The 15,569-nt window shown below is 42.0% G+C and overlaps 1 protein-coding gene across 2 annotated transcripts in view; it reads left to right on the top strand.

Moving 5' to 3' along the window:
* The window catches only part of ENPP3 (ectonucleotide pyrophosphatase/phosphodiesterase 3), a 189,109-nt gene that overhangs the window by 43,234 nt on the left and 130,306 nt on the right, over positions 1-15,569 (top strand). For both annotated transcript variants that reach the window (XM_073627288.1, XM_073627289.1), the window contains exons 5-11: positions 2,631-2,694; positions 5,429-5,526; positions 6,737-6,816; positions 7,345-7,464; positions 9,534-9,643; positions 15,008-15,073; positions 15,156-15,228. In XM_073627288.1, the coding sequence (XP_073483389.1) occupies positions 2,631-2,694; positions 5,429-5,526; positions 6,737-6,816; positions 7,345-7,464; positions 9,534-9,643; positions 15,008-15,073; positions 15,156-15,228 (611 nt within the window). The remainder of the gene's footprint in view (positions 1-2,630; positions 2,695-5,428; positions 5,527-6,736; positions 6,817-7,344; positions 7,465-9,533; positions 9,644-15,007; positions 15,074-15,155; positions 15,229-15,569) is intronic.

A 15,569-nucleotide genomic window follows, 5' to 3' on the forward strand; every position in this document is an offset into this window, starting at 1 on the left:
TGGAGAGTGGAGACTGTCAGCGTGGTTGAGGTATGTAAGGGGGGTCTGCACTGAGGGGAAGTCTGTAATGCTGGGGGGTCTGCACTAGGGAGTGTCTGTACTAAGGGGGTGTCTGTACTAGGGGGGTGTCTGTACTAAGGGGGGTGTCTGTACTGAGGGGGGTCTGCAATGCTGGGGGGGTCTGCACTAGGGGGGTGCCTGTACAAAGGGGGGTGTCTGTACTGAGGGGTGTTTGCACTGAGGGGGAGTCTGTAAGGCTGGGGGGTGTCTGTACTGAGGGGGGTGGTCTGCACTGGGGGGTGTCTATACTGCTGGGGGGTCCTGTACTGAAGGGGGTGTCTGCACTGAGGGGGGTCTGTATACTAAGGGGGGTGTCTGCACTGCTGGGGGGTGTCTGTACTGAGGGGGGTCTGCACTGATAGGGGGGTCTGTACTGAGGGGGGGGTCTGCACTGGGGTGTGTCTGTACTGAGGGGGGTCTGTACTGAAGGGGGTGTCTGCACTAAGGGGGATCTTTAATGCTGGGGGGGTCTGCACTGGGGGGTGTCTGTACTGAGGGGGTGGTCTGCACTGGGGGGTGTCTGTGCTGCTGGGGGGGTCCTGCACTGAGGGGGGTGTCTGCACTGAGGGGGGTCTGTAATGCTGGGGGGTCTGTACTAAGCGGGTGTCTGCACTGCTGGGGGATGTCTGTACTGAGGGGGGGTCTGCAGTGAGGGGGGTGTCTGCACTGAGGGGGGTCTGTAATGCTGGGGGGGTCTGCACTGGGGGTGTCTGTACTGCTGGGGGGTCCTGCACTGAGGGGGGTGTCTGCACTGAGGAGATGTCTGTACTGCTGGGGGGGTCCTGCACTGACGGGGTCTGCACTAGGGGGGTGTCTCCACTGCTGGGGGGTGTCTGTACTGAGGGGGTCTGTACTAATGAGGGGGGTCTTCACTGAGGGGGGTCTGCAGTGAGGGGGGTGTCTGCACTGAGGGGGGTCTGTAATGCTGGGGGGTGTCTGCACTGAGGGGGGTCTGTAATGCTGGGGGGTCTGCAGTGAGGGGGGTGTCTGCACTGAGGGGGGTCTGTAATGCTGGGGGGGTCTGCACTGGGGGGGTGTCTGTACTGAAGGGGGTGTCTGCACTGGGGGGATGTCTGTACTGCTGAGGGGAGTGTCTGCACTAAGGGGGGCCTGTAATGCTAGGGGTCTGCACTAGGGGGGTGTCTGCACTAAGGGGGGTGTCTGCACTGCTGGGGTGTGTCTGTACTGAGGGGGGTCTGTACTACTGAGGGGGGTCTGCACTGAGGGGGGGGGTCTGCAGTGAGGGGGGTGTCTGCACTGAGAGGGTGTCTGTAATGCTGGGGGGTGCCTGTACTGGGGGGTGTCTGTACTGGGGGGGTGTTTGTACTGCCTGGGGGGGTCCTGCACTGAGGGGGGTGTCTGCACTGAGGGGTGTGTCTGCACTGAGGGGGGTCTGTAATGCTGGGGTGCCTGCACTGGGGGGCTGTCTGTACTAAGGGGGGTGTCTGTACTGAGGGGGGTCTGCAGTGAGGGGGGTGTCTGCACTGAGGGGGGTCTGTAATGCTGGGGGGGTCTGCATTGGGGGGTGTCTGTACTGAGGGGGGTGGTCTGCACTTGGGGGGTGTCTGTACTGCTGAGGGGGTGTCTGCACTGAGGGGGGACTGTAATGCTGGGGGGTCTGCACTGAGGGGGGTGTCTGTACTGCTGGGGGGGTCCTGCACTGAGGGGGGTCTGCACTAGGGGGTCTCTGTACCAAGGGGGGTGTCTGCACTGCTAGGGTGTGTCTGTACTGAGGGGTGTCTGTACTGTTGGGGGGTCTGCACTGAGGTAGGGGGTGTCGGTACAGTATACTGCATATTTTGTTGTTCGAAATTAATATAAGCTGTTGCCTGGGTACTGTGCTACATGGGTGTAGTAATCTGTTGTTCAATGGCATTCGTTCAATTTTTTGGGGGGGGGGCTGTTTTGCTATTGGGCCCTGTGATTTCTAGTTACGCCCCTGGCCCAGATCAAAAGTTCTGTTTCATACCACCACATTCTTGATTTTTGTACAAAATGCATGTTGGGTAAGCCCACATCTTTACACTTCTGTTCAATTCTACAGAAATGGGATTGCATGGTCAAATTATAGAAATCCTAATAAATGTGTGTCCTACGTAAAGTGATATTAAAGTCTAATTTTAAATAAAAAAGATGATATTGCACAGAGTAGTCCCTCCTCTTTGGCAATCCTCTGAATCCTCTGCTGGTGCTGTCCTCTAATCCCTATGGGGGCATCCATGATAGGCCATGTACATCCATAGACACACACAGCACTGATAAGCCACGCCCCTCCTCCCTCCTCACAGGAGTTTGACTGACAGCAGCAGGAGTCTATGGCTCCCACTGCTCTCAGTGTCTCCTGTAGGACCAGGAAGTAAGAGGAGGAGTGCTGTAGCCAGGACAGTGCTGGATCGGTGAGATGGATCAGGTAAGGTAACAGGTAGTGGGACATTTTTAACCTTAATGTAGGGAATGCATTCATGTAGAAACATTTTGACTTTAGAATCACTTTAAGAAAGCAACCTAGCAGGACCTTATTTGCATATTTCTGTTTGTTATTGTTTATTGATCCATGGTTTGTTTTATAGGAGAAACTCTTTGGGCAGAAGACACTAACTGCTTCAGTGGTGCAGCTCAAAAGTGCCCTGCAGGGTAAGACAATCTTTATATTTAGCTTTCACAAGAAATTACTAGACAACCTCCAATCCTCTTCCCCAAGCTAGACAAAGGCATCATTAGACAAAAAATTGGCACATATATATCTATACAGTATATGTTTTTTTGGGTTCATCTTTTTTTGAGTTTATACTTTTTGGAGAGGTATATTTTTATTTAATTTTTTTGCTAGGTTTTTTTTCAAGTATAGGGTGCTCCAAGCACTGCAGTTACTTGTTGACTTGTTGCTGAACTGTTCTCAGAGCTGCTCTTTGTGTGCAGCATGCCCTCGCAGTGCTGTGAAAAAACAGTGTGCTCCAAAAGCACTCATTCACCATTACCTCACCCTCATCGCTATAATAAAAATAAATGTTAGGCATACACATCACAAAAACATGACAATGACAGACAGGTCTGAAAGCCGAGGCATGGATGCTGCATTTGGACTTAGTATGGGTGAGCAGGAGTTGAACTGACCAATTCAACCACAACAAGTACAGGGGGTAGTTGAATTGCTTACAAAGCCTGTGTCATCTACCTCCTCCCAGGTGCAGAGCAGCCATTTTTTCTGCCAGCATTTTTGAGCCAACCCCACCAACAACTGTATATGAAAGTCTAGGGTTTATTTTTATATTAAGAAAACACCTGTTTTGTGTATCCACCTTTGGGCCTGTTCTAGCTACTCATGAACTGTCCTGCCACTGGAATATGTTTTACACACTTGTATCTGAGTTGATGCTACATTATGTTCAGGAAAACACCCGCTTTTGCCTTGTGTTTCTGCCTTAGGGCCTGTACTCTTTCATGCAAAACTGTACCGCTGTACTGTACTCGGCAATTTCTATCAAACAATTGCTCTTCCCACAGCACTCTAAAGAGCCACAATTGCTCTTCAAATATTCTTTTAACTTCAGTAGGGTTTTCTGCAGAATTCGCAGTTCGCAATATTTAATGTATTTGCTGAACCCTTGGAGAATTGAACCTTGACGGATTTGCTCATCCCTAATTATGACCCAACTTAAGTCACCTGATATCTTTCACCTTACATCTACAAAGGGTCTACTCATGTATAGCAGATAATGATAGCAGAATTAATCTGAATTCTGTTAATTGTACAAGACTATTTAAGTTTATTGTTTAAAGACTGTGTATTTAAAAACTCTTGCAACTACAGCCTTAAAGTGGTTGTAAGCCCTTACATATACCCAGTTAAGTGACCTGCCTCCGGTAATACACAGAGATGAAACATAAGTTCCTACATAGGTGGTACCTGTTTATCTGTCGTCTTCTCTTCTCTACATCTGTTCAAAAACTAGAATTTATAAAGCGTGTCTGAGTTGTCAGAAAAAAGGGTGTGGAGAGCTGAAGTTACACTCTGCAGAGCTCAGTGCGGAAAGCTCCGATAGCTGATTGGAGGGAAGGGACACATCCTCCTTTACACAGTACACAGGGACAGAACTAAGGTTGTCATACAGCTGGAGATTCCTTCCCTGTCACATATCTCAACAGAGATATAAGGGTAACTCCACTGCCGTACATGGTCTACCTGGAGCCACCCTGACATATGCTCTCCTGAGACTACAGCCGAATATGACTTGTTACTTCTCTGCAAGCTGATGCATGAAGCATCACCAAAGTCCTTTACCACAAACCACTTCCCTGCTCCTTTCTAATAGTTTGTCAAGCTAGTGCTGCAAACTGTATCGGAAAGGCCAATGATGTGACAGTGTAGGTACATACTCTAACTGGAAGTTTGGGGGAATGCCATAGGTGGGAAACAAGCAATTGTAATTTTTAAAAGGCAAAAAATACGTTTTTAGGGGAAAATTATGTTAAAAATAATGCAATAATAAATGCAATAATAAATAATAAAGGGTAAAAAGTGAGGATTTGTTTGCTTACATTTTTGCGGTTGTATGCGGTATGTGCAAAGAAAGATCACATAAATACTTATAGGTATAACATTTAATTAAACTATGATAGATACAGATAACAAATGTAATAATATTAGAAAATATAACAAGTATACTTAACTAAACATGCTGTTACTGCCACAAGTCCCTCCATTATGGCATGCACAGAGGATCAGAATTAGACACATGCATGATGGCAGCTCTGAGATGAGATAGTTTTTCCAGGTTTTTGCTGTAGTATATAAAGAATTCATATGGAAAGAAATGGGCAATCCCCACTGCAAGCAACAATATGACCTTTTAAGGACTTGATCAGTTTGCGATGACATTTCTTTAATATGTAGTCAGCTAAGGTAACCAGGTTAACCAGGATATTAGAGGCTTTTATTAGATATTGTGAGACAGCTAGACAACTGTAATGAAATATGAAACATGTAATTTCCGTATCAGGGTTTAATACTATTTTTACCCTTGGCAGTCTGTTATCCTAATGTAGACACACATCAGTTACTTCTGTAAAAAAATGACTTCAGTGTCTTTGTTGTGATCTTTGAGAATGCATTACTTCACATTACAAGCAGCTAGAAAAATCAGTAAGGGCTTGTTTTACAGCTCTTTTACTACAGTACTTGTTACGAATATGCAAATACTTTTCGTCCATTGTCTGTGCACAGGCGCAATTTAAATGACATAAAATTGCCAGTTCAAATCTAATATGTCTGTTTTATTTATGTTTCAACTTATACTTAAAAATTATGTTTTATAACATATATAAGCAGTTCATTAACTCCCATAAATTTGTATTCTGTGTTTCACAGCTTTGATCTACCTCCTGTTATCCTTTTCTCATTGGATGGATTTCGAGCTAATTATTTAGATACATATGCTGACTTGATGCCAAATATAAAAAAACTGAGTTAGTATTCTTTTCTGCTACTATATTCTTTAAGGGTTCCTATAGTCATGCTTTATTTCAGACTATCACCATTCAAAAATATTACATTCAGGCCAGGATAAGCAAACTATGAGAAATTTTAATGGCGCAATGTAGTATCTAAAATTAACATTAATTAACATTAAAATTAACACTGGTTAACTGTAGTTTACCACTAAAAATATTTTACTGTATGTTTTCATAGTTCTGTAAATTAATTGGGAGTTTGTACTGTATAATGTGTAGATACCATTATTATTTATGGTACTTATATAGCCCCGTCAATTTATGCAGTGCTTTACCTATACATTAACATCAGTCCCTACCCTCAAGGAGCTTACAATCTAAGGTCCCTAACTCACATTCATACATACTAGGGACAATTTAGACAGAAGCCAAGTAACCTACCAGCATGTCATTGGAGTGTGGGAGGAAATCGGAGTACCCGGAGAAAACCCACGCAGGCACAGGGAGAACATGCAAACTCCAGCCAGGTAGTGTCGTGGTTAGTATTCGAACCAGTGACCCTTTTTACTGATGGGCGAGAGTGCTACCCACTACACCACTGTGCCAGCCAATACATGTTCATGTGCGTACAGGAATTTTGTGCAGTAAACAGTACACCTATTCTACTGACATAGATATTACATCTATAAAATAGCGTCAAACTTATATCGTATGTCAGAGCATGGGAGGTATTGCTTCTACGAGTCCATTGAGAAGATTTCTCCTCACTGTGATACTTGGAATGAGGATGGAACTCACAGGAAGGCCCACACAAGAAGGACAACTGAAAACTGACAGAGGTTCTAACCTTCCTCGCATACTGTTTTATTTATCTCCAGAAATTAAACAGCAAATTCAAATTACCTAAATCTCAAACTATTTTTACTTAGTTTTGGATTGAGTAGGGAACAGACAGGACCTTTGTCAGGTTTTTATTGTTCTTTTTCCCTTGTTGGGGAGATTTGCCCTAGTGATCATTGTCACTGGGAGAGAAATTATGGAAAATCCACATTTTTAGTTGTTACTTGAGCAGGAGGAAAAATCTTTTATTGGGGTCATTTGTTCCAGTGACAACTATCTAAGAGAGGCTTTATTGTACATATACTGAATATTTAAAACTTTAAAATTGTAAGAAAAATGGTTGAATTCTAATGTACTAAGAATATGATTTATGTACTCACTGCAGGAAATTGTGGAACACATTCTAAGTACATGAGAGCGGCATACCCCACAAAAACATTTCCCAACCACTACGCACTAGCCACTGTAAGTTAAAGCAGTTGTAGATTTTTTTTTTCTTCAAATAATAAACCTGTTATTCTTTGTGCAGTGGTTTTCTTCTTCTCTGTGTGCCCCATAGCAAGCCAGCTGCTATGGAGGCACTCACACAGGCGTGCTCCTGAGTGTGTCCATAGACATGGCTCTGCCCCACCCCCAGCTCCCTCCTCACTGGGTTCGACTGGCAGCAGCAGGACCAATGACTTAATAGTAAACTGATAGTAATTTGTGCTCTCCCTCTGGGATACAGCCAGCAAATGGCTCCTGCTGCTGTTGGGTCTCCTGTAAAGAGAGAGAGGGGAGATGAGCTGCTGGAGATGGGCACAGTGCTGGATCAAGATCAGGCTCAGGTAAGTGTCGCTTTATGTGTATGTACATATAAATATGTATATGCTGCTATCTACTAAAATCTAAAATGCAAAATAGCTACTAAAATAGGCCAATATAATTTCCCCAAATTAACATATTGACATTGTTTTTCAATCTAAACCTTCTTTTCTTTTCCATTGCTTTTAGGGGTTGTTTCTAGAGTCAAGTGGCATCATTGACAACAATATGTATGATTTCAACTTGAATAAGATGTTTTCTCTCTCTGGAAATGAGAAATTTAATAGCTCCTGGTGGGGAGGACAACCGGTATGTTTTTTTTTTTTTTTTTCATATTTCTGGTGTAAATTTTCAGTTGAGAACTTACAAGTTGCTGTATTTTTATTACAATTTACACTCCTCTTATGCCCTGTACACATGATAGGATTTTCCAATGGAAAATGTGTGATAGGACCTTGTTGGAAATTCCGACGGTGTGTAGGCTCCATCACACATTTTCCATCAGAATTTCCATCACACAAAAGTAGAGATCTGGTTCTCAAATTTTCCGACAATAAAATCCGTTGTTGGAAATTCCGATCGTGTGTACACAATTCCGACACACAAAGTGCCACGCATGCTCGGAATCAAGCAGAAGAGCAGTACTGGCTATTGAACTTCATTTTTCTCGGCTCATCGTACGTGTTGTACGTCACCGCGTTCTTGACGTTCGGAATTTCCGACCAACTTTGTGTGACCGTGTGTATGCAAGACAAGTTTGAGCCAACATCCGTCGGAAAAAATCCCATGGATTTTGTTGTCGGAAAATCCTATCGTGTGTACAGGGCATTTGTTTTCCACGGCAACTTTTACACCCAGCTATCATACATATTTATGCTAATAAATTATTTAGGTTGGAATTTAACATGAATATATAATACTGTGCTTTTGTAAATATATGATTTTCATGTTTTGGCTATTAAAATTTACACTTAATAAATTAAAGAGATTGTATAGTGATTGTAAAGTTTATTAAAATATACATTGATAAGACTCTTACATTTTTTAAAGCATGGTCTTGCATATTGTTGTTATTGTAATAATTATAGAGATTTGTAGATTAGCCAGTAGAGGACACTGATGTTGGTTCAGTGCCATCAGTCTGCCTCTCACCTAGCAACAAAAAAGTTTTGGGCATATTTACAGTTTAAAATGATCTCTGTAACATATTAAGAACATTGAAAGGACTGTACATGTCATTTAGGCTCCATTCACATATTAGTGGAGAGCTGCCGTAGCGCTTTACCACTTTGGCAGCTCTCCGTTGTCAGCTGCAGTAGGGGGCAGTGTGGTGTGTGATTCAGCGCATCACACGGCTCCCTTTTCCTTTTTTTTTACAAACTTTATTTGAACACTTCATTCATGGCAATGTACTGCAGTGTCATGCGCTGCCCTGCCGTACATTGACATGCAATTCGGCCCAGTGCACTGCGATAAAATGAAGCTTGTCTGCATTTTAGTGCAGCCCTAACCTGCATTGCAGTGTGAATGGGACACATAAGAAACAGTTGTTTTCTAAGTTTACTTGTGTTGATAGACATTTTACAATACAGTAAAACGCCTGTCGCCACAGTATGTGTGAATTCACACTTAGGACCAGTTCACACTGGTGCGATGCCAGACATTGCATGTGATTCACTGTGCAGATCACATGCGATGTCTGTGCAATGCAAATTCAGCCATACAAACTGTATGGCTGAATTTGCATCGCATTCTGACCAAACTCGTGCAGGACCCTTTTTTTTTTGTCTGCACCAGAATCGGATCGCATGGGTGTTTACATCCATGCAATCTGATTCCTGTCCGAATTCACAGTTCGCACTGAAATCTGCCAACCGATCTGGGGGTGTCATTAACTTTGTATTGAAACCCGCAGTTCACAGAGGGCAGTGTGAACCGCCGGTGATTCAGGGTCTCCCACATTGCACCAGTGTGAACCAAGCCTAAAAGCGGAACTAAGCTTAACTAATTTAATGGTTTCAAAAAACAATTACATTTAATGCATGCAGAGAATGCTGTCACATTTGCTTGTGCTTTCAACCAAACCGTCAAACCATCAAATAGCTGGTGTCGTAACTGATCACATGTGCAGCAACATGGCAGTTGTAGGTCAGAGACTAAGATGGCATCCTCCTTGGCTGAAATAGATAGGAGGGTTTAATTCCGCTTTAACTAGTTTCTAATATTCTGGCATTAGACTGAATGTGTGGAACTTGTGAACTTGAAAATGTGGATGCTTGTGTTTACCCATCATATTTGAAAAGAGAAACACCTTCATCAGTCAGTTAAATAATGTGTGTTTATACTTCTCTTTATTTGTATTTTTCCATATTACAAAGATTTGGTTGACAGCTATGTACCAAGGATTAAAAGCTGGCACTTTTTTTTGGCCTGGATCAGATGTTCCCATAAACGGCTCTTACCCTACTTATTACAGAATGTACAACGGGTGAGTGTTTTTAAATTCATTTTGTTTAAGGTGATTGTTGCCTTATTAGTGCACTTGCAACAACACAGTTAGGTACTGTGATACTTATTTACTTATAGGTACTTATAAGATACTTATACTTATTTTTTATTTGCACAGTGAAAGCTTTTCTTGAACTGTAACTGTAAAAAAAATATAATGGACAGTACCTAAAGTGACACTAAAGGTTCGTTTTAAATAAAAAAAAAAAAATAACAAACATGTCATACTTATCTCCACTGGGGTCCCTCGGCGGCTCTCGCGGCTCCTCCCCACATCAGATAACCCTCTAGGAGAATAAAAACAGAATCTGTTGCGCTTAATAAAACATATAGTAGAAGCTGCTGACACAAAAATTGCTGGATACAATTGAAGAGATATCAATAGGAAAGGTGCAGCGCTAAAAAATATTAATGTAAAAATGTCCTAATAAGAACCAAAATAAATGTGGTCAAACAAAAGTCCTCTCCGTCAGGAAGAAATAATACTCTAATCAGCGAGATCCATATTGAAAGGAGACACAGAAGAGAGATGAAAACACCGTCACCAACACCCAAACAAACTGACCCTTACCACCAGTGTATGGGTTATACAAGTGTGTAGAAAAAAGGCAGTCTTCATAGAATAAACCAACGATCTTCTAATGGAGTAGCACCAACATATTTCCCTCTGAACTAAATGGAAGGCTTTAGATCTCCTTTTGGTAGCTGGATATTAAACCAAGTATACTCCAGTATGCATATGCACCTCAAGATCGTGGTACGTAGGGAATAAAAAGTAAAATGCTCATTGTGCAATCTCCAGAAACAAGGATAATTTATTGAAAAGATAAAAACCACTCACATTTAGTAAGAAGGTATACAGCAGTGTGAAGCGTCCAGCGCTTCTAACCACAAAGATGGCCGCCGTGTCACCGTCCCACAGCGTCCTGCGTCGCCAGTCTCTATCATCGCCCAACGTTTCGTCATCAACATGCGTCTTCAGGGGCGTCCCTTCTTACTAAATGTGAGTGGTTTTTATCTTTTCAATAAATTATCCTTGTTTCTGGAGATTGCACAATGAGCGTTTTCTTTTTATTCCCTACGTACCACGATCTTGAGGTGCATATGCATACTGGAGTATACTTGGTTTAATATCCAGCTACCAAAAGGAGATCTAAAGCCTTCCATTTAGTTCAGAGGGGAATATGTTGGTGCTACTCCATTAGAAGATCGTTGGTTTATTCTATGAAGACTGCCTTTTTTCTACACACTTGTATAACCCATACACTGGTGGTAAGGGTCAGTTTGTTTGGGTGTTGGTGACGGTGTTTTCATCTCTCTTCTGTGTCTCCTTTCAATATGGATCTTGCTGATTAGAGTATTATTTCTTCCTGACGGAGAGGACTTTTGTTTGACCACATTTATTTTGGTTCTTATTGGGACATTTTTACATTAATATTTTTTAGCGCTGCACCTTTCCTATTGAAACCCCCTAGGAGAAGCGCTCTCCCGGGGGGTTACCTTGCGGGCACGCTCCCGAGTCCAGCATTCGGTGTCCATAGAGGCCGAATGCAGGACTCGGCCCTGCCACCCGGCGCCCGCGTCATTAGATTTGATTGACAGCAGCGGGAGCCAATGGCTGCACTGCTATCAATCTATCCAATCAAGAGCCGAGAACCCTGGGCAGAGAGAGAGAGCGAGTCCCCATGGGACAAGTTTGGGGGTTCAGGTAAGTGAAACGGGGGGCTGGGGGGCCGGTCACAGACAGGTGTTTTTTTCACCTTAATGCATAGGATGCATTAAGTTGAAAAAACACAAATCTTTACAACCCCTTTAATAATGTAAATTGCATTTTGCAAACGTCAAAAACAGTTATTTGTTAGAGAGGTGGCAACGTAAAATTGGTGTGCATATTATACTGTAAGTATTAACCTGCCAGACGTTTTGTCATATAAACAATTACCCCCCCCCCCCCCCTCCCAAAAACAGGATCTTGGATGTGTCAAAGATGTTGAAGTATTCACAGCAATGTGTGCAAACGTACCCATACCTAGAAATTGAGATATTTAGCAAGGGTAATTAAATTGGCTTGGGTCAGTTGTATTTTAAAACTAAACCCAGGACCCAGGAACAAAATGTAAATAATTTCAACCTACCAGTCCTTAGATGTGGTGGCAGCCTTAGTTTTCATTTTTCAGACTAAAAACATTATAACAAGTCCTGAAAATACCTGTTGATCTTGCCAGAAATGAAGTGTCCTTGTCACTTCCTGTGAGATAGGGATGGGCTGCTGGTTTAGACCAAATTTCAGCTGATCCAGAGGTTTGGCTAATGGCCAAAGGAAATGATTATTTGGCAGAGCAGAATCTCCAGCTGGTGGACCTTCAGGTCCTGGTATACATTTTGGGTGGACTCCACATGATGTCATTGACCAAATATGATCATGCCCATATTTTGGTCAAAGATGTCACCCAAGAGATCCTGCCCCTTTCTTTACATTCCGCTGCACAGAATTAGAAGCTGTTGTTTATGACAAGCAGTGGTCAGGATCGGGTTGTGTTATTCATTGTGATTGATATGGATTTGAATCACTGGACAACAAAATTATGGATTTGTTTCGTGGTACATTTTTCGTTTTGTTTTTTTATTCTTTATTTTAATGTGTCTATACTTACTATGTACATTTTATGTGAATGAGTAGGGGTACTATTTAAATTGAATTGAACTAAAACATGTATTTTAGGTTGCCACTATTGACAAACCATTATTGTGGCAAGAAATGTCACTAATCAATGTTGCTTTGAGGCCACACAAGCCTTGTTGGGTTTAAAAGGGCTTTCATTTAGCAGTCGTAGCCATATTAGCAGTATTACCATTCAATTCATGCAGACCGTTCCACAGACTCTGTTGTTCTACTATTTGCTACCTTACTATAGACATACAGTAGCATCTATGTGAAGGGAATTACATTAAAACTTAAACCACTTGACCTCTGGAAGATTTACCCCCCTTCACAGTTAGGCCATTTTTGTTGAGAAATGGAAGTGCGTTACTTTAACTGACAATTGCATGGTCATACAATGCTGTACCCAAATAAAATTTATGTCATTTTTCCCACAAATAGAGCTTTTGTTTGGTGATATTTGACCAGTGACCACCACTGTGTTTTTAATTTTTTGCTCTATAAAACAAAAAAAGGCAGACGATTTTGAAAAAAAAAACAATATTTTTTACTTTCTGCTATAAAACATATCCAATAGAAAAATGTAAAAAATCAAATATCTTCATAAATTTAGGCCAATATGTATTCTGCTACATATTTTTGGTAAAAAAATCCCAATAAGAGTTTATCAATTGGTTTGCGCAAAAGTTATAAAAAAGCGATTCTTTTTTTTATTTATTAATTTTTTTTAATGCTAGCAGGGCTTTTTTTCAGGGGGAACTTACCTCTGGCTCAGACCCTTTGGTGCCTGCTCACCACAATCAAACACAGAAGTCTGGTTTCTGTGTTTACAAGTGACAGCTCTGCACTCTGTGTGTAACCCCCATGAACTCTGCACTCTGTATGTAATGCAACCCTGATATTTAATGCCCCTTTAACCTTCTACTGTTTGTGAACTATGACAACACCCACTATTTGATGTGATTTGGAGTGTGTGCCTAGCCAGTGTTTTTGTGTGCTATGTGAGCTGCTTTTACTAAAGAAAGTGATGGATTTTATTCCCTGCTTTGCAGGAACACAAAATCCATCACTTCCCTCCCTGTCAGAACGGAACTCTGCCTTGTTTACATAGGCAGAGCTTTGTGCTGTGACTCTGCCTTGCGATCGGTGGGTGCCAGAGGACATCCAGTGCCCGGAAGCCTCAGATTGGCTTCTGCTGTGAGTAAGCACAGCAGAAACGGCCTACCAGAGGCCCACCCACGCTCCCTAGATGGAAGTGCAGAATCACATATATATGTATATACATGATTCTGCGCAGGAGGGTGTCCCTGTAGCATGACCAGTGTAGATTAGATGTCCCCAACTTTCTGCTTTCTTCCACCTTTCTGACCCTCCAATCATGCCTGAGAGCCCCGCCTCCCCCTTAACTACAAAACCCCTCCCTATCCTGCTTCTCCCAGCCAATCCTCTTTCCCTGCTTCTAAAACTTTAACTTCCTTAACACCTTCATTACCTCCCATTCTCACTCTGTCATGCCGGCCCTTCAATATTTTCATTACATTTCCATCGCTCCGGGCCTCATTGTATATCTACTATAGGCGGTCCTTAAGTGGTTAAATGTTTATTAAACATGTTTAGTGTATTTATGAAATATATTTTGTATTAATCTTGTCAAATAATTGTAAGCTATTTTATTAAAGTGGTTCTTAAGTCATAAGTTTTTTTTTTTTACCTTAAAGTGGTTGTATACCCGCTGACACTTTTTTTTTATACCCCTGTAAGGCAAAAGGCATAATGAGCTAGTATGCACCGCATACTAGCTCATTATGAAATACTTACCTTAGAACGAAGCGTCGTTATCTTACCTGGTCCATGCCGAGGTAGCTGACATGTTGCCTTGGCGTGTCTTCCGGGTATCGTGGCTCCAGCGCTGTGAGTGGCTGGAGCCGCAATGTCATCGCTCCCGCGGGAGATTTCTTTCCGGCACGGTCCGGCATCTGCCAGGCCTTCATCCGAGAATCCCCTGTGCGCATGTGCCACTGCAGTCAGCGGCTCATTGCAAGAGGAATATCTCCTAAATGGTACAGGTTTAGGAGATATTTTTTTTACCTACAGGTAAGCCTTATTATAGGCTTACCTGTAGGTAAAAGTTAAAAAATTGACTATACAACCGCTTTAAAGAAGAACTATGGGATTTTTTACATTTTGGATAGAGTAAGGGAATATTATAACCCCTGTAATGTTTATTTTGCCATCTTTGTCCCATTGGGGACATTTAGTTTCACTTCCTGTCCCATAGCCAAAACAGGAAGTGAAAAGAAATCCTTGCAAATTACGGGATATTCTTGGAGACCTCCAGGTCACCAGAACTAGTGTTCCCATTGGTTGTCCCCTCTATTATTTTTCTGGGGACAACCTAAAATTTAGGATTTTCTTTTACTTTCACTTTCAACGATAATGGTAAATAGGACAAATAGAGAGGGGAAATCTCCCAAACAGGGGACACAAACAGCTATAAACAGGTTTTCTAATCCATCTCTCCTCTATCCAAAACTAAGAAAAAGGCAGGAGACCCTAGAAGAGGAAGGTTGGGGCTGCTCTGTGCAATACCTTTGCACAGAGCGGGTAAGTATAACATATTTTTTATTTTGGGAAAAAGAAATTTACTTTACAACTGCTTTAAGGATAACATTTGTATTGCAGCTCTGTTTCCTATGAAGAAAGAATAGCTTCTGTACTAGAATGGCTAGACCTTCCAAAAAATGAAAGGTATTTTTTAATTCCTTCATATAAAATTGCACCGTGTGTAATTTACACTGATAATTACTAACATCTATGTTGTGATGGGCAGGCCAGACTTCTATACTTTGTATATTGAGGAGCCAGACTCATCAGGGCATTCTTTCGGTCCAGTGAGTGGAGGGGTAAGTAAACCTTTAAATTCATTTTCAAAGCTGACCAAACAAGTTGCAATCTGATTGTACAATTTGGAAAGTGTTGGTTAAAAGGCACAAAAATGAAATAAATTTTACAATTACAGTGGAGAAAATTTGGAAAAGAAAGTTCATAGCAGATGGTCAGTATTATAATCTGCTCAGAACTAAGGAAACATTCAACCTCCTCTAATTATGAGAATAATTCTGTAATAGATTGCACAACTTTATTGTAACACGTGGTCTTGCGTAGCTCAGTAAAAAGCACAAACTCGCATGTAATCAAAGCAAAATAATACGTTTTTAAGCTTTGGTTTTTCTTAAACCACAAT

The sequence above is a fragment of the Aquarana catesbeiana genome, linkage group LG04, assembly GCF_042186555.1.
Source record: "Aquarana catesbeiana isolate 2022-GZ linkage group LG04, ASM4218655v1, whole genome shotgun sequence".
Lineage (NCBI taxonomy): Eukaryota > Metazoa > Chordata > Amphibia > Anura > Ranidae > Aquarana > Aquarana catesbeiana.